Genomic DNA, 23,311 nt, shown 5'->3' with positions numbered 1-23,311 from the left:
TTGGATGGGGAAGGCTCCAGCATCTCATCCCCACCCCCTGCCTGGGCCTGGTCCACCCCTGCCCTGTGATCAGACCAGACCTGAACGGCCCCTCCCACGGTACCTGCCAGCCGCTTCATCCAGGAGGCCTCGTCGATGCCCAGGTTGTTGACGATGATCTTGAGGATGTTTCCCAGCAGCGCATTGAGGTGCTCGGAGGTGACCTCAGTGCACCACGGCCCCTGGGGGGTGGTCTCAGGGCCGCGCTCCCACCAGCGCGGCAGGTAGTTGCAGAGCATGGGCAGCGTCACCTCAATGACGTGCGGCATCTCTGTGTAGCGGGCGCCTGACTCCGCCAGGCCCCCGATGTCCTTCATGAGCCGCTCCAGCGTCGGGATGTCGGGACACATCTCCTCCACCCGGCTTGGCAGACCCAGGACTGTGGGGGGGCGGGGGGGGAGGCCAGGTCAGACCCCACCCCTTGTGAGGGACCCCCGGTTCAGGCAGGTCCCCACAGTGGGGAGGTCCATAGAGGGGTCTATGTAGTGAGGGGGCAAAGTTGGGGAGCTCCTGGGCATGTCTAGGGCATTGGGAGGAAAGTGGGAGGTCTGGGGGGTAAGGTTGGGGGAAGCAGGAATCCTTGGGGGAATCTAGAGAGATCAAGGAGTCTGGGGGGGTCCATGGGGGGTCCACGAGGAGGTTCAAGGGGTTTGGGGGGTCCATGCGGGGGGTCCAGCAGGGGTCTAGGGGTTGGGGGTCACCCAGAGCAGGGGTACTCACTGGCGCGCTCGCGGGGGGACTTGGTGCTGTAGACGGAGCAGGGGTTGTGGGCGTTGAGGTGCGGCTCCAGGAAGGCGACGGGCATCGCGGCAGCCAAGCGAGCCAGGCACTCGCCCAGCGCAGGGCGCTGCCTGCGGGGAGGAGGGGGCAGAGGTGAGCCTCCTGTGCACGCCCAGCCCCCCAGCCACCACCCCCCCGCCCATGTGCAGCCCCCCGGCCCCCACCCCGCTCACCGCTCTACGTAGGGGTTCTTGGTGGTGCCCAGCGAGTAGATGCTGCACAGCGTCCGGTAGCAGGAGACCTGCACGTCGTCCACTGCGGGCACAGTGCGACCTTGGCACCGGCCGGGGGGTACAAGCCCCTCCTCCCCGGGGCCCACCCACAGCCCCCATCCCTGCGGCTACATCCCTCGCACCCGTCACTGGTCCTGGAGCTCCATCCACAGCCCCCGCCCCCACCACCCTCCCTGTGGCTACACCCCTCACCCCATCACAGATCCTGAGGCTCTGCCCACTGCCCCCCACCCACTGGCTCCGCCCCATCAGAGGCCAGATGGCTCCACCCACAGCCCCCACCCATCCCCATGGCTCCGCTCCTCACCCCCCAGGGATCCGCCCAGGACTCTACCCGCACCCGTCCCCATCCCTGGGGCCCCGCCCCCAGCTCACACATGACATCATCGCCGAACTGGTGCTGGGCCACATGCTCAAAAAGGGAGGTGAGCACGGGCAGCAGTGCCACGGTGGTGTAGTTGATGTTCTGCGCCACCCCCTTGACCTGGGTGCGCGACTGCGAGACCTTGCCCAGCTTGAGGTTCTCCACCATCTTCTCGATGTCCTCGGAGGCGCTCTCGAAGAAGGAGCGCAGCCCGGCCTTTACAATCTCGGGGCCCGACTTCATCACTGTCCTGCGGGGCGGGGCGGGGCGTCAGCTGGAGGCGGGGCCTCGGGGGGGTGAGGGGAGGGGCCACAGGGGCCAGTGGGGGCACTGGGAAAGGTGGGGTCATGGGCGGAGCCTGTGATGGGATGCGGGGTGGAGCTACAGGGATGTGGGTGGGGTCTGCGATGGGCGGAGCCACAAAGACCAGCCTGTGGTGGCAAGGGGGAGCCACTGGGGACACCCCGCTTCCCCCACCTGGCTGCTGGGGGAGCTCAGTCACCCCGGCTGGGTCTGGATCTAGGGTGCGGGGCTCACCTGGCATCCAGGGACCGGGCGAGGATGTGCAGACAGTTCACCACGGCGGCTGCATCTGTGCCTGGGGGTGGGGGGAAATCACCCGCTTAGGCCCAGAGGTGGGGGGCAGCAGGTGCCGGCCCAGCCGCAGCTGGGGCCCAGCAGGGCAGAGAGGAACTTCTCCAAGGCCAGGGAGCCGGGGCAGGCGCGGGAGGGAGGCAGGCAGGTCACCCCGGGGCAAGCGGCATCGCGGGCCCCGGACAGAAAAGGCGCTTACCGAAGAGAGAGACCCGGTGCCTGACCAGGGCGGCCAGCTTGCAGAAGAGGCTGACGGCAGAGACAGAGACGGGGGAGAGAGAGACAGAGTGAAAGGCAGAGACGAGCGGAGCTGTGCACGGAGGGGAGGAGGCAGCCGAGTCCGACCCCGGCCCGGGAATTAGGGGCGGCAGGTCTGGAGCGAGGTGCTGGCCCGGCTGGGGGGAGCCAGAGGGCTGCAAGTCTGAAGCGAGGGGCATGGGGGGGAGGCAGGGGGCCGCAAGTCCGAAGTGAGGGGCATGGGGGGGAGGCAGGGGGCCGCAAGTCCAAAGTGAGGGGCATGGGGGGGGGAGGCAGGGGGCCGCAAGTCCGAAGTGAGGGGCATGGGGGGGAGGCAGGGGGCCGCAAGTCTGAAGTGAGGGGCATTGCAGGGGCAGGGGGCTGCGGGCTGGGAGTGAGGGGCACCGGCAGGGTGGCGGGGGGCGGGAGGCCAGGAGTGAGCACCTGGCCAGGGAGAGCCTGTCCATCCACTGGGGCTGATACCAGGGTGACACCCCCCGGCTGCAGTGCCCCCCCCCCACACACCTGGTGATCATCTCCTTCTCCTTGTTGGACGCGTGGCCCCCGCTGCCCAGCACCTTGGCTGGCGTGGACAGGAAGTAGAGGCAGTGGTTGTGGAAGTACTGGTTGATGAGGGGCAGCAGGATCTGGGGGGGGCAGGGTTCAGGGGTCAGTGGGGGGGGTCACCCCAACCCCTAGAGGCTCCCCAGACCAGAGGGGATTGCCCTCCCCAGGCTGCGCCCACAGGGGCGGGAGAGGGGGTGCCACCCCCCAGGGATACAAGGACTCCCCCCCAGCACTGGGTGAGGCAGAGGCTGGCCCCCCCCAGGATCATGGCCCCCGCCCTGGCTGTGGACAGACAGGCAGACCTTGGCAAAGAACTTGATCTCCTGCTCGTGGGGGGACTTCTCCACCCGCCCGCTGCTCACCACGGCCTCTGCGGAGACGCGGCACAAACCATGCTGGGGCAAGACCAAAAAACAACCCCCCCACTCCTCCCAGGACCCCTGAATCCCCAGCGCCCGGGCACCCCCCTCCCCTCCCCGCCAGGACACAACCTGGGCTCCCGGCCTCCGTGCCAGTCCCACTCGGCCCCGGTGCCCTGCCGGGGCTCAGCCAGCCTCCCCCCACCAGCGGGTCAGGGGTCCCAATGGTGGGGGGGCAGCAGGGCTGTACCCAGGTGGGCGATGAACTCCTGCGAGATGTCCATCCACTTCAGCAGCTGCTGCAAGAAGCCGTAGGCGAAGCGCTTCTCGATGGACGACGTGTCCAGCTCCATGTCCTTCAGCCCCCTGCAGCAGCAGTGCATCAGCCCGGGGGGGAGGAGGGGCACGGCGGGCTGAAGGTCAGGAGCGAGGGGCACCAGCAGGGCTGGGCGGGGAGCAGGGAGCCAGCACCTGACCAGACCCCACCCCCTCACTCCGCCCTCCCAGGCTCCACCCCCTGGCCCCGCCCCGCCCCGCCCCACCCACCTGGTGACGGCATAGCCGTTGATCTGCAGGAACTTGAGCAGCTCCTGGGCCTTCTCGCGGTCGCGGGCCTTCTCCTTGGCCGTCAGCGTGTCGTAGGGCACCAGCAGCGGGTGGGAACCGCCCCCTGGGTGGGGACAGATTCACGGATGGTGGCGGGGGGCGCTGACACGCATCAGCCGGGGCGGGGGGGCAGGGCACGGGCACTCACCCTTGGCCTCTAGCTCCTGCTTCTTCTTGCGGCCCCAGGTGTTGTGGTAATTCTCAGCCAGCTGCTCCGCCATGGCCTGGGGGGGGCAGGGGGAGCGTGAGCTATTTCACTCCCCCCAGAAGGGCATGAGCTATTTGGGGGAGGCAGGGGGTCTCACCTGCAGCTCCCTGGAGAGCGTCACCCCCGACAGGTCAATGGGCTGCGGGTTGTAGGTGTGCACGCTGGGGTCGTACGTAGCCTGGGGGGCAGGTGGGGGGGGTGAGGGGCTGTCCAGCCCCCTGCCCCGCGTCTGGAGCTGAGGGGGACACCCTGTCCTCCTGCTGTTGGGGCCCCCCCCACCCTAGAGCTGGGGCAGGAGTCCTGGCTCCCTCTTGCTGCAGCCCCCCGGAGCCAAACCTGCCCCGGCTCCCATGCCCCCGGGTTGTGCCATGAGCCCAGGCGTCCGAGGACCCCCTTGCCCCTGGGACCCCTGCAGAGGACCCAGGTGTCCCGCTCCCCCTCCAGCAGACCCAGGCATCCAGGCCCCCCTCCCAATCCTGGACCCCTGCAGCAGACCCCCCATCCCCTGGTGGACCCAGGCCCCCCCCGCCCCCAACCTGAGCCGACTGGGAGATCTTGCGGGTCTTCTTCTTCTCCCCCTTGTCCTCCTCGCCCTCGCGCGCCTTCTCCACCGTCCACTCCCAGGCGATCATGGCCTTGAGCGACTCCTTGATGGGCCAGCGGTAGATCTCCTTGTCCTGTTGGGGTGGAGGGGAGGTGAGATGGGGTGGAGGGGGCGGAGGTCCTTGCAGGCCCTGGGGACCCCCCAGGACCTCAGGCAGGACCCCTTAGCTAGGAGCACTGTGGGAGTGAGGCCGGCTGGGGGGGTATTGCCTTTTCAGAGAAGGTCTTGTAGGGCCGCAGCATGGGATGCGTCTTGGCCTCCTCGTCCACGGTCTCCCCAAAGGTCCAGTTGTTCTGGATCTGCCGGGGGGAGAGGCAAAGCATCATGGCCAGAGCCTCAGGGAGGGGGTCTGGCCTCGAGAAGCAGCCATGGGGCCCCCAGGGCAGCAGTTCCCCTGCCCTGGAAAGCCCCCCCCAGCACTGCCCCCCCCCCGGGCCCCCAAATGCCAGCGGCCACCAGCTCAGCCCTGGGATGAGGCCCTGGGGCCCTCGGCTGCCGGCCTTGGAGTAGGTGTGGGGGGCAGGGTCTGTGGCGGGGGGGCGAAGGGATCAGGCCCCACATACGTTGTCAAAGGCCCACTTCTCGTGCGTGTACTCCGCGTACTTGTTGATGAAGGAGTCCAGTTTTTCGGGGATGATGACGCTGTGGGCAAGGGGGAGCTGTCAGGCAGGGATAGGGACCGGGGCGGGGGCGCTGCACAGGGAATCAGGGTGCAACAGGTACGGGGGGCCGCGGGTGGGGATCGAGGGGTCCCATCCCAGCTGGGCTGGGGCTGATCCTCACTTGAGCGTCTCGACGGGCTTGGGGTCGAAGTTGCCCTCAGCATCGACGGACGCCTTCTTCTCGGTCTTGGAGGAGTAGCTGGCGTCCACGTAGTCAGGCGGGAGGGCGCCGGCGATGGCGCACAGGCACGGCATGGCCAGCTTGTACAGCTCCACGTCGAACTTCTGCGCCGCGGAGGAGGGGGAGAGACTCAGGGGGTGGGCACCGTGCCCCACCGTCCCCCCGCCCTCCCTGCCCCTGGCTCCCCCCTGCTGACCTTGTGGGACAGAGACTCGAAGATGCCCCAAAAGAGCTTGCGGGTGAGGTGCAGCTCCTCCTCGGAGGTGATGCCGTAGTTGGCCCAGCCCGTGGGCAGGCAGTAGTACTTCCAGCACCGCTCGTAGTGGTTGGTCAGTAGCTGCGGGGGAGCAGAGGCCAGCGAAGGCATTGCAGAGCACTGCATCCACCTCCACCATCGTGCCCCCTGCCAGGGCACTCGGCCCCTTGGATCTCCCGCCCCTCAGCCCCTCTCACCTTGAGGGGCATCTTGGAGTACTCGTTGAGGATGGGCACGTCGAAGACCAGCCGGCGCAGCAGGTGCTGCAGCATGGAGGGCCGGATGTACCTGGGTCAGGGGAGGGGGAGGTCACGATGGCGCTCGCTCTGCTCTAAGCCCCCCCGCCCCCCCCGGTTCCTGGGCAGAGCCAAGCCAACCGGGAGTCATGCGAGAATGAGTGCTGCTATGGACGGGGTCAGACCCCAGCTCTGTCCTGCCCAGTCTCATGTCACCGCGGCAGAGAGCGGCGCTGGACAGGAGAGGGACGGGGTCCGAGCAGGGTTTCCCCCCCGCAGCCATCGAGGGTCCAGGACGTGGCAACCCTGAGGCCGTGCCCCTCACTCCCCCACCCCACAGCCCCCGATGCCCCTTTGCCCCAGCACGGGCCCAGCCCCCAGGGGGATCTGGCTGAAGTCTCCACTCTCCCCACACCTAAGCCCATGAGCTCCCCGCTTTCACCCCACGCGGAGGGGAAATGATGGTCCTGGTGTTGGTGCTACACTGCCCGCCTGCTCGTTTCAGACCAGGACCCCTCAGCATAGTTTCACAATTGGTCGGGTCAGAAGGGACCTGAGCAGATTATCAAGTCCGACCGCCTGCCATGGCAGGAAAGGATGCTGGGGTCAAACGACCCCGGCTAGGTGACTGTCTAGCCTCCTTTTGAAGACCCCCAGGGTAGGGGCGAGCACCACTTCTCTTGGAAGTTGGTTCCAAGTTGTCCTTGTCTGGTCAGAGACAGCCAGGAATCGATCCCCTGGGACCATCTCTTCGACACTTCGCACATTATAAACCCTTGTCCTGTCCCCTCTGCAGCATCCCTCCTAACCCAACCAGGCCTGGCCTCATCATTCTCCCCCATAGCACTAATCCCCCTCGCTGCCCTTCTCTGCACCTTCCCCAGCTCTCCCCTAACCCCTTGCAGGTGCAGGGAGCAGAGCTGGGCGCTGCATCAGTGCTAGCGATGCACTGTGGGTTGAGATAAAGGGGCATCATGACAGGGCCAGGAAGGACCTAGTGGCACAGAGGCCCCAGGAAGACCCCCAGCATCAGGCAGGATCTCAGCACTCCCCCCATACCGGCACAGGGCCATGAGGCACTCCTCGATGACGTCGCGCTGGGCTTTGGTGAGGGAGCGCCCGCGGGACAGGCGGTACACGGTGTGCAGCATGGAGTCCACCATGATGGCACGGTGCTCAGTCCCAGCAAAGAGCGGCGCGTACTTGGTGATGAGGGGCAGCACGGCCAAGCACAGGTAGCGGTTCATAGCCAGCGCCATCTCCGTCGTGCTGAACGCAGCCTGCGGGGCACAGGGGCGGGGGGGGCGTGCGTCACCCACCGGGCAACCCCCAGGAGGTGAGGGACCGTGGAGGGCTGGGCTAAAAGACCCCTTTAGTCTGACTGCGGGGGGCCCTAGGGGTATGCCAGGATGGGTGGGGGCCCTTCAGGGGGGCCCGGACCCAGCACTCACCGTGTCGAGGGAGGCAGCGGCCCGCATGTCAGGGAGGAAGCCGACCTCCAGCACGTGCAGCAGGAAGTCCTGGTTCTCGATGCCGTAGACACGGTCCAGGAACAGCACCATGGGCGCCTTGTGGTCAGGCACGAAGCTGGCCGACATCTTGGGCTCGATGATGTTCCCATCTAGGGGGGCAGGGCAGGCAGGGGTTGGTGCGGGGACCTGGCCCCCCGCCCCACACCAGGCTCTGACTTCCAGACAACTTGAGCCCCCTTCCTAACCCCTGCAGGCCCCCCACCCCGAGCCAGCTGCCCCGCTGCCAGCGGGGTGCACCGGAGCTGGTAAAGGCCCATATACCCTCCTCTACCCACCCTGGGGCCAACTGATGTCCCGAGAAGGGGCTGGTCCAGCACCCTGCCCCGCAGGTCCGGACCCAGACCCCGCCTCCTGCGGCCACACCCACCCAGGCTCCACCCCCCACAACCCCACCCACAGGCACCGCACCCTTGCCAAAGGACGGGATCTGCAGTGGGAGGCTGATGACGCCGACGAGATCCTCCAGGGGCACCAGGGAGCGCAGGATAGCGCGGATCCGCAGCGCCTCGCCCTTCCCGGCCTGGATCAGCTGTGGGGAAGGGAGCGATGGGGCAGGGGTGAGGATGCTGGGAGCCCCCCACCGGGGCCCAGCCCTGCCCCCCGTCCCGAGCCAGGCACTTACGTGCATCTCCGGGGCACAGCGCCCCAGCAGGTCGATCAGGGCCGCGTAGAAGGACATGATGGCGTTGCCCAGGTGCACCCGGTTCTCCTCGTGCGCCTCCTCTCCGCCGAACCTGCCAGGGCAAGGGCGGCATCATGGGGCGTGGAGTGTGTGCATGCACGTGTGTGCGTGTGTGCATGCTGCTGGCCTGCTCCCCCCTCACAAACACAGAGCCAAGACTGCAGGACACACACGCGCAACCCAAGTGTCCGGGAGAGCTGCGCACGCATGCAGAACTCGTGCGCCTGCGAAACACAGACGCAACCCACGTGTCCACACCCCTCCTCCAGCCCCGACATGCAACCCACACATCCGGGGCACGCACACGCAGCACGAGCTTGTGCAAAGAGCACAGCCCTGCACCTGCCCCCCAGCGAGCCGGTAAGAGTTCACCTCCCACCGCATGCCCCCCAGGCACGCACAGCTCGCGGCGCCGGTCCTTCTTGACAGTGGGTCCATCACGGGCAGGGTCCTCGGAGATCTTGATGGCCTCCTCGATGGCAGCCAGCAACCCGCTGCCCCCCTCCCCGCGCAGGGCAGGGCCAAAGCACTCAGGGCGCCGGATCAGCAGGCGGACCACCACGCTGGCATTCTCCTCCACGCTCTCACCTGTGGGGACAATGTGGGCTCGCATGGGGCCAGGGCACCAGCCAGGGTGGGGGCAGCAGGGCTTCTGTGGGGGGGAGGAGGGTCCAGGTACCCTGGGTACTGGGGAGGGGGTCTGGGGCCGGTAGGGGGAACCTGGGCCTAGCAGGGCACTGGCAGGGGGTCTGGGCACCCCAAGCATATGATATTGTGGGGTCTGGGAGCCTGGGGGGTGCAGGCCAGCAGGGGGTCCCCAGGCCCCCTGGGCAGAGGAGGGGTCTGCTGGGGGGTATCCACTCACTGGAGGTGAGGGGGCACCTGGGAGAGAGCGGGGGTAGACCTCAGGAGAGGCCTGGGGCATCCAGGATGGCTGGAGGGGAGAGGGGGGTTCCCTGCACCCCACAGCCTCTGTCCCTACCCAGCAGCAAGAGCAGGGGGCTGGCAGGGTGAAGACCCCTTCCCACCCCCCACACCCGTGCCCCCAGGCTCACCATTGACGAAGACAGCGAAGCGGAGGAAGTCAAGGTAACGCTCGCCCCCACACGGGTTCCACCCGATGTCGGGGTAGCCCTTGGAGAGTAGCATGGGGCAGCTCTGCAGGCCGGAGCCTGCCAGGTACGTCACCACCTGTGGGGCAGGAGGGGCAGGAGGTCAGCCCGGGACTGCGCTCGCCTGCCGCGGCTGGGCTGGGACTCTGCTCCCCCATCCCCCGCCTCCCCAGACCGTAGGGTCTCCACAGGCACCGCGGTCCCTCAGCCCACTGGCCATGCCTGGCCTGGAGCACCATCCCTACAGCCCCACCGCAGCCCCCTCACCTTCTCCAAGTCCTGCTCCTTGAGGGCCAGTGCCAACTCGTTGTTGTCAATCACAGAAGCGGCCGCTACGTCCAGCGGCGTGGAGCCCCGCATGCCTGGAGGCCGTGGCAGAGGTCAGCACGGGGCAAGGAGAGCTCATGCATGTCGGCATGTGTGTGCATGCTGCGGCCAGGAAGCATCCCCCTGCCCCCCACCCCCCAGCTCACCCAGGCCGATGCCGCTGTTCTCCAGCAGGTAGCCCAGGTGGTCGAACATGGAGCGCTGGTTCTGGCGGCTGATACGGCAGAAATAGCAGAGGAAGCGGCAGCAGTTGGTTACCATCTTGGGAAACCGGATCTCCTGGGGTAAGGGGAAACAAGGCAGCTGGGACACACTCACCCACAACTCGGCCGCCCCCTGCCCCATCTAAGGCGGCTCACTCTCGCCCAGATGCGAGGAACAGATTAGCACAGACTTGGGGAGGGGGGGTGATGCCCTCTGCAGCAGGGGCACAGCCTCTGCCTGGGGTCTCTGGAGCGCCTATTAACGACCTAGGGCAGCTGCTTTCCCTGCGGCAGGGTCTAGTGTGACATCCGGGCGGTGTCAAGGCTGACAGGAGTTTTATGAAGAGCTTGAAGGGCCTGAGCCTGTCTACAGCAGCTCTTGTGTTCTTATGGGCTGGGTTGGACGGAGCTGATCCTGCCTCGGGGGGTCCCTTCCGGCCCTGCTTCTCCATGACTAACGAGCTTGGTGGGACAGGCCAGGAATAGGATCTCTCCCCCCTGCTTCAGCCCCTCACCCCTGTGCAAGGTAACCCTCGACTTACCTTGGACTCACCACCGCCCAGCACGCTCACCATCACCTCCATGACCGTCTCGTGCATGCCCAGAGCTCGCATCAGGTTCGGGTGCTGGTAGAAGACTTTGTTGTTCATGATGTTCCTGCCCGAGGAGAAGAGGGATGGTCACGGCTGGGGGCGACGCTAGGGCCAGGGGCACAGGGCAAATGGCTGGCTGGACTGCACCACCACTGCCCTCCAGGAAGACGGGGCAGCCCGGAGACCCAAGTCCCCTCCGAATGGGGCTCCTAAAGCCTGCTGGTCCTACACAGCAGCCTCTGGGGCCACCGAGCAAGAGCGCGGGACACTGGCAGGGCTGGGGGGAGGCAGGGAGCTGCGGGCTGGAGCAAGGGCTTGCAGGGTTCGGGGCGGGGTACCCGATGCTCTGGATCATGAGGTTCTCCTCCTCAGGGCCCATCTGCACGATGAGCAGGGAACGGATCTGGCCCAGGCTCTCGAGCAGGCTGGTGGTGTCGTTCACCGAGACGGCGCTGATGGTGTAGGCGCGGGGCAGGGCGCGCAGCAGCTCGCCCACGCCGTCGTACTGCCGGTGCAGCAGGCTGAACATGACGCGCACCAGCTCGGGGCTCTGGATGAACGACTCCTGCGCCCAGTGCACCACCGTGTGCGAAATCAGCTCCTGCAGCGTGCCTGCAAGGAGATTGGGGGGGGGTCAGCGCTGCCAGGGGACACCCCTGCTCCCTGCATCCACGTGGGCAGGGGGGACCCTCCTGCACCCCCGCAGGCAGACAGACTTCCAGAAGGACAGGCCAGCAGGAGAACGAGCAGACGGGCAGCCGGGCAAGCAGCAGCACAATCGGACACGCACGGTCACTCGGGTAAGATGGGCAGAAGCACAGAGGAAACGAGAGGGACGACGGGATGCAGAGACAGGCAGGCAGACGGACGGACCACCGGAAGGACAGCCGGACCGGAAGCGAGGCAGACCCGAGCCCCCCCGCCCCCGCTCACTGGGCGCGGGCTCCTCCTTGGGGGGTGGCTCCTCGTCATCCTTCTTGCGCAGGTTCATCACGCGTTGCACCAGGCCCATCAGACGCCGGTGCAGCGACATGTCCTCCGCCTCTTCCTCCTCCTCGCCCTGGTCCTGGATGCCTGCCGCCAGGGAACGCGCCCTGCGTCAGTCCCAGGGCCGCCGGGGACCCACCGCACCCCCCCTACCAGGACACGGCTGCCCCCCGCTGGCACCAGTGCCGTGGGGGCGGGGGCGGGGTCCTCACCACAGTGGGCCAGCAGGTCAGAGTGAAACTCGAGCAGCTCGTCGCGGATGTCCTCGGGCACGGGGCACTCCTCCTCTTCGCACTCGTTCTTGAAGTGCACCAGCATGTTGAGCTGAGGGTGCAAAGCAGGGGGCAGTCAGAGCTGGACCCTGCCCGCCAGAGCAGCTGGGAGCCCCCCCCGCCCCCAGGCCGGGGGTCGGGGGCCGACCTGCTCCTGGGGCGGGGAGCGGAACTCGCGGGTGCGCCGCGCGGTCTCGGCGGCCGACATGGTGAAGGCCTGCATGAGCTGGTTGTAGCGCTGGCGCTGGTTGCTCTGCAGCCGCTCCATGTAGCGCTCCGAGAAGGCGATGATGGACTCCACCCGGTGCTGCAGCTCCCGGTCGCAGAAGTACTGCAGCAGGTTGCACATCTGCAGGGCGTCGACGGGAAGGGGCGGGGCAGGGGGGTCAGCGCCGTGGCCACCCCGCCGCTGCGCCCCTGCCCCTGGCTGGAGGCTCTGGCACCTGCCCCGGACCCGGGGCACGCGGGCGGCTCCACGCGTGGCACCGGACGAGCGTGGCGGGGCCTGCACCTTGGCAGCCGCTGCCTGGGGAGTGGGCGAAAGGCCCGGGCCGCCGGGGCAGCACCAAGGGTTTGGGTGGGGATCGCCCAGACCCCTGCTTTTACCTGCAGCTTGACAGACTCAGGCAGCTTCATCTGCAGGAGCCCTTCCTCCAGCCCCTCATCTTCCTCCTTGGCCTCCACCTCGCCAGCCTCGATGGCCTTCATCTCCGCCGACTTCTCGCCATCCTCCTCCGCCGCCGCCTCCTCCTTCTTCTCTTCCCCCTCCTCCTCCTCCTCTTCCTCCGCCTCCTCCTCGCCAGCACCATCCGCCTCCTCCCGGGGCTCCCCAAAAACATTGGGCTCGATCATCTTGAGGATGTGGCACACGTCGCCATCCTCGAAGACGCCCATGATGAGCAGGGTGGAGATGAGCTTGAGCACGGGCACGAACTGGAACTCCACGCTGCCGCCCACGGGGTCACGCGTGTGCTGCCCGCCGTCCTGCACGGCCTCCGTCAGCATGTTGATGGCCTTGGCCTTGAGCACGTCCAGCGGCACGAAGGGGCTGAGCTGGTAGCGCTCGGGGCTGGTGCTGATGAAGCAGGGGTGGGAGAAGTGCAGCTGGGGCCGCAGGCAGGTGCTCAGGCCCACGCCGGGCAGGCCGGGCTTCTTGGAGCCCGGCGGGAACAGCGTGATGCTCTTGGTGTCGTCCGTCATGGGCAGGATGAACTCGTTGCTCATGGTGACGCGGGCGCGGCGGGCCGACTCCAGGTGCATGCCGATGAGCAGGTCGTAGTAGCCGCTGCGCAGCAGCCCCGGCAGCTGGGTGCTCTCGATGGTGTAGAGCAGCTGGGACTCGTCCACGTGGCTGCAGAGGGCGTGCGCCACGCCGTTGTTGCCCAGCGCGCACACCGCCTCGTACAGCTTCAGCGTGTGGTAGTGGAAGCGCAGCAGGTCCTGCCGCTCCGACAGCTCCAGGATGTCGATGCACCTGAAGGAGGACGGGAACGGGGCAGGGGGTCAGGCCGGCCCCCGCCCCGGAGAAGACGGCTTCCGGAGCTCGACACCCGTCACGCATCTTCTTCACGGGCCGACAGGCAGTTAACAACCTACTGCTGCCGCCAGCTACGGGAGACGCTCCTGCGCCCCGGGGTTTTGGGGCGGGACGGGGAAACGACCGGGCCCTGCTCCGGCCCGCTGACCTGTTCTCCTCGGGGATGTGCAGCGCCATCATGAGCAGCGGGTCGGTGCACTCCACCATCCAGCCGTGGCGCTCGCTCACCCGGGCGCCGTCCACGGACAGGAACTCGTTGGGCATCCGGCTCCAGGAGACGGGCGTCAGCATCTGGATGAGGAGCCGGGGCGGGCACTGCGGCTCGGGGTTCCTGCGCTCGCTGTGGAACATGGCAGCCGAGAGCGGCATGATGTTCTGCGTGGGACGGAGACGGGACGCGTCAGCGCCGGAGCCGCGCGGGCGGCCCAGGGCCACACCTTGCCGTAAATCCCTTGACTCCAACCCCTGCCACCGGAGCCAAGGTGCAGAACGGGGGGGGGGGAGGGGTCCCAACTGCAGACCCGCAGCGCCTCGAAGAGACCCCGGGAGGCTGGGTCGAGCCGGGCTGGGGGGGCGCCGCTACCTTCAGCTTGCCCAGCTCGAACTGGACGACGTTCTGGCTGGTCGGGAGGACGAAGACGGCCGGGAAGAGCTTCGTGTTTGGCTCCACCTAGCGCGAGGGGCACGTGGGCTCAGACCCCGTGCCGGGACGGGATCAAGCTCCCCCCTCTTTCCCCCACCGTGGATCTCCCGGAGGCCCCCAACCCCGCGCTGGCCCCGCTCACCTGGAAAAAGGTGTTGACCTCCTTCCCGTTGGCCGTGAAGGTCATGAGGCCCGTGGCCAGGTCCACCAGGCAGCCGATGACCAGGTCCACGTGGCTGATGCGGGCCTGCTGCGTGTTGCTCACGAAGTCCCCGCCCCAGACCATGTAGCAGTTGCTGCGCTTGATGCTGCCAGGGCGGGGGGGAGCCACGGATGATGGAGCGGTCTGGTGACGCCCCCCCACCCCGTGGCCCTGCACCCAGAGCCCCCGCTCACCTGTCATGGATGTTGCCCCTGTCATCGCCCATGGTGACGGTGACAGTGCGCACCTTGGACAGGTCGAAGGCAGCGTCGTGCTGGTGGTAGTCGGGGGTCACCCAGCCCACCCAGGCGCACGTGGGCTCCTGCCCCGCGAAGATGCGCACGGAGTAGTAGTACTGCAAGGGAGAGGCGACGGTGAGGGCACGGCCCCCCCCGCGCCCCACTCCCCAGCAGGGCACCCCCTGCTGCCCCCACTGCTACCGTGGTGGTGTTCATGATGATCTCGGGGTCATCGCGGTCATCGGGCACCACTTCCTCCTCCAGCCGTGGCACCGTGGGCACCACGGGGGGCGGGGCGATGAACGCCGGCTTCTTGGCCTTGAAGAGGAACCTGATGTGGGGGGCCGACAGCAAGGGGTCAGCGCCGGCACCCGCGCTGTGGCCCCCAAGATGCCCCCAGCAGCCGCGATCCCACGCGGGGCCGGGGCTGAGACCCAGCCCACGGGCCATACAGCTCAGCCCCGAGAGCAGGACCGGCTTGGCTGCCCCTGCCTCCCCGGGCAGCAAGGCCCCCCTCTGCTGACCCCCTCTTGATCTTGCTCTTCTCCGTGGCGGCATCCTTCTCGTTCTCAGCCCGGGGGGGGTCCTTGGGTGGGGGTGGGGTGGGGGCCGCCTTGTCCTTTTCGGCCTCCTCGGCCTCCTTGCGGCTGGCCGACTTGCGCAGCACCTCGAACTCGGAGTCGGGCTCGACATCCTTGACGTCCTCCTCGGGGATGGTGAAGGTCCGGGTCAGCGGCGTGGTGCCCGCGCCCACCTTGAAGGTCTCGTGGAACTGCACGGGCATGCTGAGGCGCAGGAACAGCAGCTCCGTCACCGCGTTTTGGGAGCCGAAGGTCCGGTGCGTCAGCCGCAGGCAGGGCGGGCTGTCCACCGTGCCGTCCATGCGCGACACCTGCGGGGGAGCGGGCGGCTCAGCGCAGGGCGAGGCTGGGGGGCTGGTTTGCAGCTGGTTGAGGGGCTTGGGGACTCTGGCTCCACTCGTCCCTCCCTCCTGCTCCCACGTTCGGCGCTACCCTGGACAGCCCTCCAAGCAGGGTCCGCGGGCACCCCCCTCACCTCGTAGTGGGGGTGCTCAGCGGGCACGGGGGCGAAGTGGGGCAAGCTCTTGCTGAACCACATGGCGATGTCGCGCTTCATGTTGATGGCGAAGGGCTCGAAGCCCTCTTGCAGGCCACAGATGGTGAAGTACCGCAAGCTGCTCACCTCCTGGCCCAGGTTCAGCCGCCCCACCTGGCCCAGCCCCAGGCTGCACACCGGGATGAAGCCTGCGGCACAGTGCGGGGCCACCGGTCAGGGCGGGCTCCCAGCACCCAGCACGGCCAAGGCACCCGGACCCCCGGCTCCACCCCGCCTTTGAGCCTCACCGTCCCTGATCTCGATGTCCTTGAAGGCAAGCTCAGAGCCCGAGTCGCTGATGAGCATCTCGCCATTGAGGGTGAACATGATGTGGTTCTCGGCGAGGTCAATCATGCAGCCCACCACGTCCCCCGACTGCCAGGCCCTGCCGAAGGGCTCGCTACCCACATGCCAGCGCTGGCCCTGGGGGGCGCAGGGCGGGGGGGGTCAGTGGCAGGAGCGGGACGGGGAATGGGAGACGTGGGCCCCTGGCTCTGGCCCCGCGTCCACCGCTCACCCGGTGCCCGTTGAAGACGTAGGCAAGGTCGTCGGCACCCAGCTCCACGTCGGGCCGCACGTCCAGCCGGGCCCAGCCCACGCGCATCTCACCCGTGGTCACGGCCTCGAACTCAAAGTACCACTTGCCAGCCCGCACCGCGTAGTCCTGCTCTGCCCGGAAGATGCGCACCCGCTCCGAGCGTGCTTTGGGCACCCCCTGGGCTGCTGCAGAGTGAGGGAGGGGCAGGGGCGCGGTCAGGCTGTGGCCATGGGCATCTGCCACCCCCAGCCGAGCCACCACAGTCCCCTCCCTTGCCAGCCACCCCCAGACAGACCGCTGTGCCCCCTACCTCCACCCACAGCCCGGCCCCCTCACCGCAGGCCCACATCTCTTCCCGCCCCTGCCCACCCCCCCGGGCTCACAAGTCTCCTGATCGGGCGGCTCGATGTTGTAGCCGTAGCCAATGAGGGTGCGCACGGCCTCGCACAGGCTGTCCCGGTTGGTCTTCTTGGTGCGCTCGTCCAGCAGGTTGTAGGGCACCAGGCGTGGGTTGCGCTTGTTCTTGATGTCCTGGGGGGACCACGGCCACAGACACGGGAAGGGGGGAATGGGGCAGGAGCCATGGGTCAGAACCGGCCCCCGTGCAGAGGACCCCGGGGCAGTAACGGCTGTCCCCCCACAACCCTATGCCCAAGAGGCAGCGATGGGACTACCCTGGAGAGACGATGACCGGCAAAGCAGGGACAGGGATGGGAACAGGACCCCAGAGTCCTGGCTGAGGGAGAACCCAAGGGTCCCGACTCTGGGCTCAAACCCCCTCCCCCGGGCACCTGCACGATGCTGTAGGTCCAGCCCTGCTGCACGCGGTCCCTGGCCCACACGTTGTGGCCGTTCTCGGCCAGTTTGTCCACCAGCGTGTTCTGGGCCGGCGTCAGTTTGACATGGTTGAGGTCCAGCGGGGCCGGCTTGTAGCCGTTGGACATCATGTACCTGCCAAGGGCGGTGGAGAGCGTCAGGCGCAGCCCACCCCTTCCCCGGGGCGCCCATCTCTGCTGGCGCGCACGGCCCCGTCTCTCTGCCTTGTGCCCGTTTTGCATCAACCGAGAGCCAGGAGGCTTCCAGTCCCCGCACCCAGCACGGAGGTACAGTAAGATGACAACACCCCCCCCACCCCCAACACATGTCACCAGCTGGGTCACAGCATCCCAAAAGCCAGTGCTGCCTGGACTCGAGGCTCCAGACCAAGCAGCCACAAGACGGGGTCTTTGCCCCCCCACCCTGCTGCACCCTGCCGGCAATAGGTGACCCAGGACCACGGAGCCCCACCCTTGCCCCCCCAGAGACCTACGTCTTGGGCAGCTTGGTCTTCTTGAGGTTCTCCTCAGCCTTCTCGTCTCCCATCCCCACGTGGCAGCCCAGGGCCAGAAGTGTCCTGTTGGCGGGGGGGGCAGTGTGGGGAAACTTGGGCGCACACCCCTGCACACCAGGCTAAAGACTCACCGGCGTGTTTCTCACCAAAGGTTCAAGGGCGAGGCAGAAATCAGGGAATCCTCCCAAGTCCGACGGCGCACAACTGCATCCCGCTAAAGCCGCTAGTGCCCACCCAGAGACCAGCCCCCGGCCGCAGCCCTCCCCAGCCCATAGCCTGGAGAGGCCTCTTTGTTCCCCGCGGGCAACTTAATCCCACCCCCCCCACCTGCCTCCAACCCGGACCCTGGGGGAACAGGCCACCCCTGCTTCTTCACGGCGCCCCCGCTAGGTTAACCCTGACACGCCAGGCCCCCGCACGCACTTCAGCGTCTCCCCCGACATCTGCAGGTTGTAGTTCCTCTCGGGCTCGGGCAGGCTGTGGAAGTCGAGCAGGCAGGGGTGCAGGCGCTTGTTATCATCCCGGACCTGGGGCAAGGCGGAGGGGGGGAGAGGTCAGGGCCCTGCTGACGCCCCACACCTCACAGCCCCTCACCGCTCCTGCCCGCGGGACAGCACCGGGGGCTCCAGAAGGGCCACGCAGCTCCAAGCCCGGGTCACTCAAACCTCAGGCTGAGCCTTAAGGGGCCGGGGCTCCGCCTCATCCAGCTGAAAAGCAGGAGCCTGTATGGGGGTTGAGGGGGTTTCTGCTTCCAAACCGAAAGTCCCCTAGGGAAATTACACATTTACACTTGCACACGCATGTGCACTCAGGAGGGAGCTGGCGTGGCAAGTGCAACTGCTGGGCAGGGGGGAAGGGGATGGGAACAGGACCTAGGCCCTGGCAGGGTTTGTGGGGTGGGATCTCCCCTGGCAGGTATGTGGGGTGAGTTGGGGGGGGATCTCCCCTGGCAGGTATGTGGGGTGGGTTGAGGGGGGGGAATCTCCTGTGGCAGGTATGTGGGGGGGCAGGAATCGCCCCTGGTGGGTATGTGGGGTGGGTTGAGGGGGGGAATCTCCTGTGGCAGGTATGTGGGGTGGGGTGGGGAGGGCCTCCCCTAGCAGGTATGTGGGGTAGGTTGGGGAGGGGGGGATCGCCCCTGGTGGATATGTGGGGTAGGCTGGGGGGGGAATCTCCCCTGGCAGGTATGTGGGGTAGGTTTGGGGGGAATCTCCCCTGGTGGGTATGTGGGGTGGGTTGAGGGGGGGAATCTCCTGTGGCAGGTATGTGGGGTGGGGTGGGGGGGGCCTCCCCTAGCAGGTATGTGGGGTAGGTTTGGAGGGAATCTCCCCTGGTGGGTATGTGGGGTGGGTTGGGGGGGATCTCCCCTGGCAGGTATGTGGGGTGGGTTCAGGGGGGGATCTCCCCTGGCAGGTATGTGGGGTGGGTTGGAGGGGGGTGTCCTCTGGCCCCCCGAGTGAGGTGGGGGTGGGGGGCGCTGGGCACGCACCGGCCCATAGGTCCAGCCCTGCTCAATGCGAGTGAGTGCCCACAGCTCGTGGATGTTCTCTGCCAGCTTCTCCCGGATCCGCTCCAGGTGCGGGGGCAGCACAATCTGCAGAGGGGGGACAACATGGGGGAGTCAGAGGAGCCAGCCCCCCGCCTCCAATACCACCCAGGGACAGCTCAGCACCCCCCCAGTGCCCTGAGGGCCCCCCTTGGACTCCCACGCCTGGGGGAGAGGCAGGGAGTCAAGCATCTCCCCTTGCCCCCTCCCCCGCCAAAAAATCCAGTGGGTCTGTCCCTCTAAAGCTTCCCCATCCAGGCAAGAGCAACCAGGGCCAGTCCATCCCCAAAAGCCCTCCCCACCCCACCCCACCCCAGCCACTGGGGGGGGGTCCCCATCCCTCCCAGCCCCTGCAGGCCAGGCAGGGCTGGGCTCCCCAGGGTACCTGGACAGTGTCGACAGGGCAGGGGGTGAAGGCGGTGTGGGATAGGGACTGGACGGGCCCCAGCAGGTTGCGGACGCCTTCCAAGTCGTGCTTGTACTCCTTGATGGGCTCCACCCGCATCCGCTCGCGGGGCAGCAGGGCCTCGTAGCAGGGCGCGTAGCCCGGCGGGGGCAGGAACTTGAAGTCGCCGTGGCGGCCCCCCAGAAGGAAGCGGACCCTGGGAGCCGGGGAAGGGAAGGGTGAGGGGGCAGGAGGGTGCTTGGGGCTGCTCATCTAGGTACCTCTGCGCACCCTGCAGCCAAAATGCACCTGCCTCTGGGCTGGGGCATGGAGGCGGCTTATCCTGGGGCCTCTTTTGCCTGCAGCCACCTCTGGGACGCAGCCACGAGGAGAAGTGCCCCTGCCCCAAGCATCTGGGACGAGAAATGCAGGGAGGCATGCCGAAGCCCACGCTACCACCAGCAGACCCCAGACCGGTCCTGCCCGGTGCCCAGACTCACCTGATGCCGGCGGAGAAGCTGACGACGGGGAAGAAGAGCCCGTCGAGGTTGAAGTTCTCGAACATGCCCTGCACGGGGAAGCCGTTGATGCGGAAGGAGATGCTGGGCACGCTCAAGTCCAGGCAGCAGCTCACCACGTCGTCTGCCGCCAGCGCGTGCTGGCTGGGCGAGGCCACGGAGCGGGCCACGCGGCCTGCGGGGAAGCACGTGTTGCTGGGGGAGCCGCAAGCACCCCTCGCCCCTGGCTGGGGCTGTCGCTACACCCGGATAACACAAAAGCCTCCAGAGTCTGCCACGGCGTGAGCACGCAGGGAGGCACCCCCCGCCGCGCCCGAGCCCCTACCTGACCAGAGGTGGAGGCCATCGAAGCCAAAGGAGTAGAGGTCGTCACCGACGCCGTTGCCCCCCCAGCCTTCGCCGCCTCCCGGGTAGGGGCTGTAGCCCTCAGTCATAGCCCAGCCCACCCGCAGGTGGGTGGCCTGGGCGGTGACGAAGGGCTCCACGTAGTCCACGATGACCTCGTAGTACCATTTCTTGTACTGCGTCGAACCCTCGTGCGTGCCCAGAAAGATGTTGAGGCGCATGCTGCCAGGGAGAGGGGGATCAGGGCTGGAAAGCATGACCCCCCACCCCCTTCCACGCAACACAGGAGCAGGCAGAAACGCCCCCATCGCCCCCACACAGGGGCTGCTTGATGGCGGCTGCTTCAGGGGTGCAGCAGCTGCTTCTGCAAGGACCTCTTGTGGGGTGCTGGGATGCAGCTACCTCTGGGGTGGAGCACAAGGGCTGCTTCGCTAGGTATCCCACCCCTACACACTGGAACCAGAATGCACCTGCCTCTGGAGCAGCTGCTTATCCCAGGGCCTCTGCTGCCTGGGCACCAGGTGCAGCCACCTCTGGGTACACCATGAGGCCCTTCAGCTGTGGGACAAGTGGCCCCTACCCCAGCACTTGGGACAGGAAGTGCACGGGGATGCTGAAGCCCACTAACACGGTGTTGGGGGGGGGGGCCAGCACTTGGGACAGGAAGTGCACGGGGATGCTGAAGCCCACTAACACAGTGTTGGGGGGGGGGGCCGAAACCTCAAGCTGGGCTCATCTGGTGGGTGAAACTCCAAAGTGCTCAAAGCAGACCCCAGCACCACCCTGAGGTCAGCAGACCCCTCCCCATCCCCCCAGGCCGGGTCATGGCCCCCTGTCGGGGGTCCCTGTCCCCATCCCCGCACCTCCCCGTCCCCACCCACCTGGTGACATAGTTGATGAGGCTGGTTTGCAGCAGCAGGTCGCGGCGTGGGAGCAGGTTCTCGGAGATGAGGTTCTGGTTGGAGCGCACGGCCACCCCGTTGCACACGCACAGGGAGCACAGCACGTCCAGCACCTGCCGAAGGTGGGGGAGGAGGAGAGGGTCTGGGCTGGGGCATCTCCCTGGGACCCTTGCCGCCAGCCCCGGCACCCTGGCGGCGAGGTAGAGCAGCCCAGAGGTGGGTCTGGGAGCTGCCCGCCCCCGCCACGCACCTTGTGGTTGCGGCCGTGCTTGTCCAGCAGGGAGATGATGGACTTGATGTGGTTCTCCTGGATGATGTTGAGCACCTCGGGGCTCTCAATGAGGACGCAGTACAGTACCTCCAGGATGCCTGGGGCAGGGGGGCAGGGTCACAGGCGCAAGCTGGGCTGGAGTCTGAGCATGCGGGGGGCGTGGGCTGCACCAGGCTGACGTGTGTGTGGGGGGGGGGTTATGGCATGGTTTTCCGCAGGGAGCTGCCCATGTGCAAGACACAGATCTCTGTATGACCCAGCACACGCATGCATGGAATTGCAGCACAACTTTTCATGCGTGACAGGGGTCCTTGTACAAGTTGGCCCATGTGCGCATGAGATCATGGCACATCTCTCCCCACGTGCACAAAAAGGTCTTCACATGAGCTGGTGCACGCATGTGTAAGATCACCCCATGCCACATCTTTCTCTGGGCAGCCACCCACATGTATGGCATGGGTCCTTGCGGGAACCGGCACACGGGTATGGGATCATGGCATGCCTCTCACCATGCAACTGCACGTGTGCACAATGCAGATATTTGTATGAGCCGGCACACACATGTGTGGAGTCAGGGCACATCTTTCCCCACCCATGCACATGGGTCCCCATATGAGCCGGCACAGAATCACTCTACACTACACCTCTCCCCAGGGAGCTCTCCACATGCATAGACTGGGTCATCATGTGTGCCGATATGTGTGTGTAAGTGAGTGAGTGAGAGATCACACCACCCCTTTTCTCAGGCAGCTGCCTACATGCCTGACACGGGTCCTCATGAGCTAGCACATATGTACATGAGCTCACATGCACACTCATCTTTCCCCATGCAGCTGCCAGCGTCCGCACGGGTCCTTGTGGGAGCCAGGGATGTACAGACCGGCACCCGTACCGCCCCTTCCCTCCTGCCTGTACCCCTCACTCACCCGAGGAGGCCTCCAGGCGGTCCAGCTTGCTGACCACCCAGTCCAGGTTGTTGGAGAAGAGGGCGCAGTTGGAGCGGTTTCCCCGGATCAGCGAGGCTGGGGGAGGACGGGGGCCAGTGAAAAGCCCTGCAGCCCTGATCCCAGCACCACCCCCAGGCTGGGAGCTGTTGGGACCCCAGCGCCACGGGGCTCCCCCCTTGCACCAGGCCCCACGCACCTAGCAGCTCGTAGAGCAGGTTGACGATGGTCTTCCAGGACTCAGCTGCCTCCTCGCCCGCAAACTCGGCAAAGTGGGCGGCCGTGCTGTACACGTTCAGGCGGTCAATGCAGTTCAGCACCAGCGTGATCATTCCCTGAGGGGGCAGGAGGTCAAGGTCAGTGGAGATCGCGGCCGGCGCTGCACAGGTGGGGAGCTCCCCCTTGCTGCCGGTACCCCACGCCAAGATGTGACCACTTGTGGGGTGGGACATGGCAGCTGCTAATGCACAGGTGCCCCTCGGTGCCAAGATGCAGCCAGCTCTGGGGTGGGAACTGGGGGCTGTGTATTCAGATCCCCTCCCGCCCTCCCTCCCTCAGGGCTGAGATGCAGCCAGCTCTGGGGTGGGACGTGACAGCTGCTAACCCCCGCCCAGGCCCTGCCAGCCCCCACCTCCTCCTGGAAGAGGTTCTGGCGGCTCCGGAGCGAGCGCAGCTTGCTCTGCTTCTCCTCGTGCTGCAGCTGCTCCTCCGGGTGCTGGAAGTAGGTGATCAGGTCCTGCAGGCTCAGGATCATGCCAGCGATGGGCAGCGCAGCACCCGTCCCGGTGCCTCGGCCCTTCCCGCTCAGGCTGTCCAGGTCCCTGCACCGCGCACAACCGGGGCGAGTCAGCCAGGGCTGGGGAGGAAGACACCTCACCTGCTCCCCCACCTCCCTAGACTCCTTCCAATGCCCCCAGGGTCCCCCACCCAACCTCCAACGCCCTGCATACCCCAGGACCCCCCACCTGCTCCCTCCCAACCCCCTGGACACCCCCAGAACCCCCCACCTTGACCCCCATCTACTCCCTAGATTCCCCCAACCCCCTAGACTACCGTAGGACCCCCTACCTCGTCTCCCCAACCCCTAGGCACCTCCAAGACTCCCCAGGTACCCCCCAAATCCTTAGAGACCCCCCCCAGGACCCCCACCTTGTACCTCCT

At 67.0% G+C, this 23,311-nt stretch overlaps 1 protein-coding gene across 5 annotated transcripts in view; it reads right to left on the bottom strand.

Moving 5' to 3' along the window:
• Window positions 1–23,311, bottom strand: part of RYR1 (ryanodine receptor 1) — a 51,858-nt gene that overhangs the window by 17,755 nt on the left and 10,792 nt on the right. For all 5 annotated transcript variants that reach the window (XM_090053485.1, XM_090053486.1, XM_090053488.1 and 2 more), the window contains exons 13-66: window positions 22,782–22,971; window positions 22,350–22,485; window positions 22,133–22,228; window positions 21,186–21,304; window positions 20,915–21,048; window positions 20,014–20,255; window positions 19,671–19,863; window positions 19,171–19,387; window positions 18,729–18,833; window positions 17,663–17,766; window positions 17,219–17,302; window positions 16,701–16,860; window positions 16,293–16,440; window positions 15,889–16,094; window positions 15,620–15,794; window positions 15,312–15,520; window positions 14,780–15,147; window positions 14,457–14,586; window positions 14,211–14,371; window positions 13,957–14,122; window positions 13,755–13,841; window positions 13,320–13,546; window positions 12,241–13,108; window positions 11,783–11,983; window positions 11,575–11,686; window positions 11,309–11,449; window positions 10,714–10,987; window positions 10,325–10,439; window positions 9,726–9,858; window positions 9,520–9,614; window positions 9,196–9,331; window positions 8,542–8,728; window positions 8,081–8,192; window positions 7,867–7,987; window positions 7,378–7,547; window positions 6,986–7,206; window positions 5,888–5,978; window positions 5,631–5,771; window positions 5,375–5,538; window positions 5,155–5,233; window positions 4,801–4,890; window positions 4,524–4,664; window positions 4,085–4,165; window positions 3,928–4,003; window positions 3,720–3,843; window positions 3,424–3,539; window positions 3,117–3,184; window positions 2,773–2,894; window positions 2,210–2,259; window positions 1,954–2,014; window positions 1,428–1,666; window positions 993–1,074; window positions 760–890; window positions 104–418 (exon numbers count right to left, since the gene is read on the bottom strand). In XM_090053485.1, coding sequence (XP_089909611.1) covers window positions 104–418; window positions 760–890; window positions 993–1,074; window positions 1,428–1,666; window positions 1,954–2,014; window positions 2,210–2,259; window positions 2,773–2,894; window positions 3,117–3,184; window positions 3,424–3,539; window positions 3,720–3,843; window positions 3,928–4,003; window positions 4,085–4,165; window positions 4,524–4,664; window positions 4,801–4,890; window positions 5,155–5,233; window positions 5,375–5,538; window positions 5,631–5,771; window positions 5,888–5,978; window positions 6,986–7,206; window positions 7,378–7,547; window positions 7,867–7,987; window positions 8,081–8,192; window positions 8,542–8,728; window positions 9,196–9,331; window positions 9,520–9,614; window positions 9,726–9,858; window positions 10,325–10,439; window positions 10,714–10,987; window positions 11,309–11,449; window positions 11,575–11,686; window positions 11,783–11,983; window positions 12,241–13,108; window positions 13,320–13,546; window positions 13,755–13,841; window positions 13,957–14,122; window positions 14,211–14,371; window positions 14,457–14,586; window positions 14,780–15,147; window positions 15,312–15,520; window positions 15,620–15,794; window positions 15,889–16,094; window positions 16,293–16,440; window positions 16,701–16,860; window positions 17,219–17,302; window positions 17,663–17,766; window positions 18,729–18,833; window positions 19,171–19,387; window positions 19,671–19,863; window positions 20,014–20,255; window positions 20,915–21,048; window positions 21,186–21,304; window positions 22,133–22,228; window positions 22,350–22,485; window positions 22,782–22,971 — 8,714 coding nt within the window. The remainder of the gene's footprint in view (window positions 1–103; window positions 419–759; window positions 891–992; window positions 1,075–1,427; window positions 1,667–1,953; window positions 2,015–2,209; window positions 2,260–2,772; window positions 2,895–3,116; window positions 3,185–3,423; window positions 3,540–3,719; window positions 3,844–3,927; window positions 4,004–4,084; window positions 4,166–4,523; window positions 4,665–4,800; window positions 4,891–5,154; window positions 5,234–5,374; window positions 5,539–5,630; window positions 5,772–5,887; window positions 5,979–6,985; window positions 7,207–7,377; window positions 7,548–7,866; window positions 7,988–8,080; window positions 8,193–8,541; window positions 8,729–9,195; window positions 9,332–9,519; window positions 9,615–9,725; window positions 9,859–10,324; window positions 10,440–10,713; window positions 10,988–11,308; window positions 11,450–11,574; window positions 11,687–11,782; window positions 11,984–12,240; window positions 13,109–13,319; window positions 13,547–13,754; window positions 13,842–13,956; window positions 14,123–14,210; window positions 14,372–14,456; window positions 14,587–14,779; window positions 15,148–15,311; window positions 15,521–15,619; window positions 15,795–15,888; window positions 16,095–16,292; window positions 16,441–16,700; window positions 16,861–17,218; window positions 17,303–17,662; window positions 17,767–18,728; window positions 18,834–19,170; window positions 19,388–19,670; window positions 19,864–20,013; window positions 20,256–20,914; window positions 21,049–21,185; window positions 21,305–22,132; window positions 22,229–22,349; window positions 22,486–22,781; window positions 22,972–23,311) is intronic.

This window comes from Crocodylus siamensis, chromosome 6, assembly GCF_052110815.1.
Source record: "Crocodylus siamensis isolate JL-2025a chromosome 6, ASM5211081v1, whole genome shotgun sequence".
In the NCBI taxonomy this organism is placed as follows: domain Eukaryota; kingdom Metazoa; phylum Chordata; order Crocodylia; family Crocodylidae; genus Crocodylus; species Crocodylus siamensis.
The sequence above is the reverse complement of the archived record's forward strand: the minus strand, read 5'-3'. Positions and strand labels throughout refer to the sequence as shown.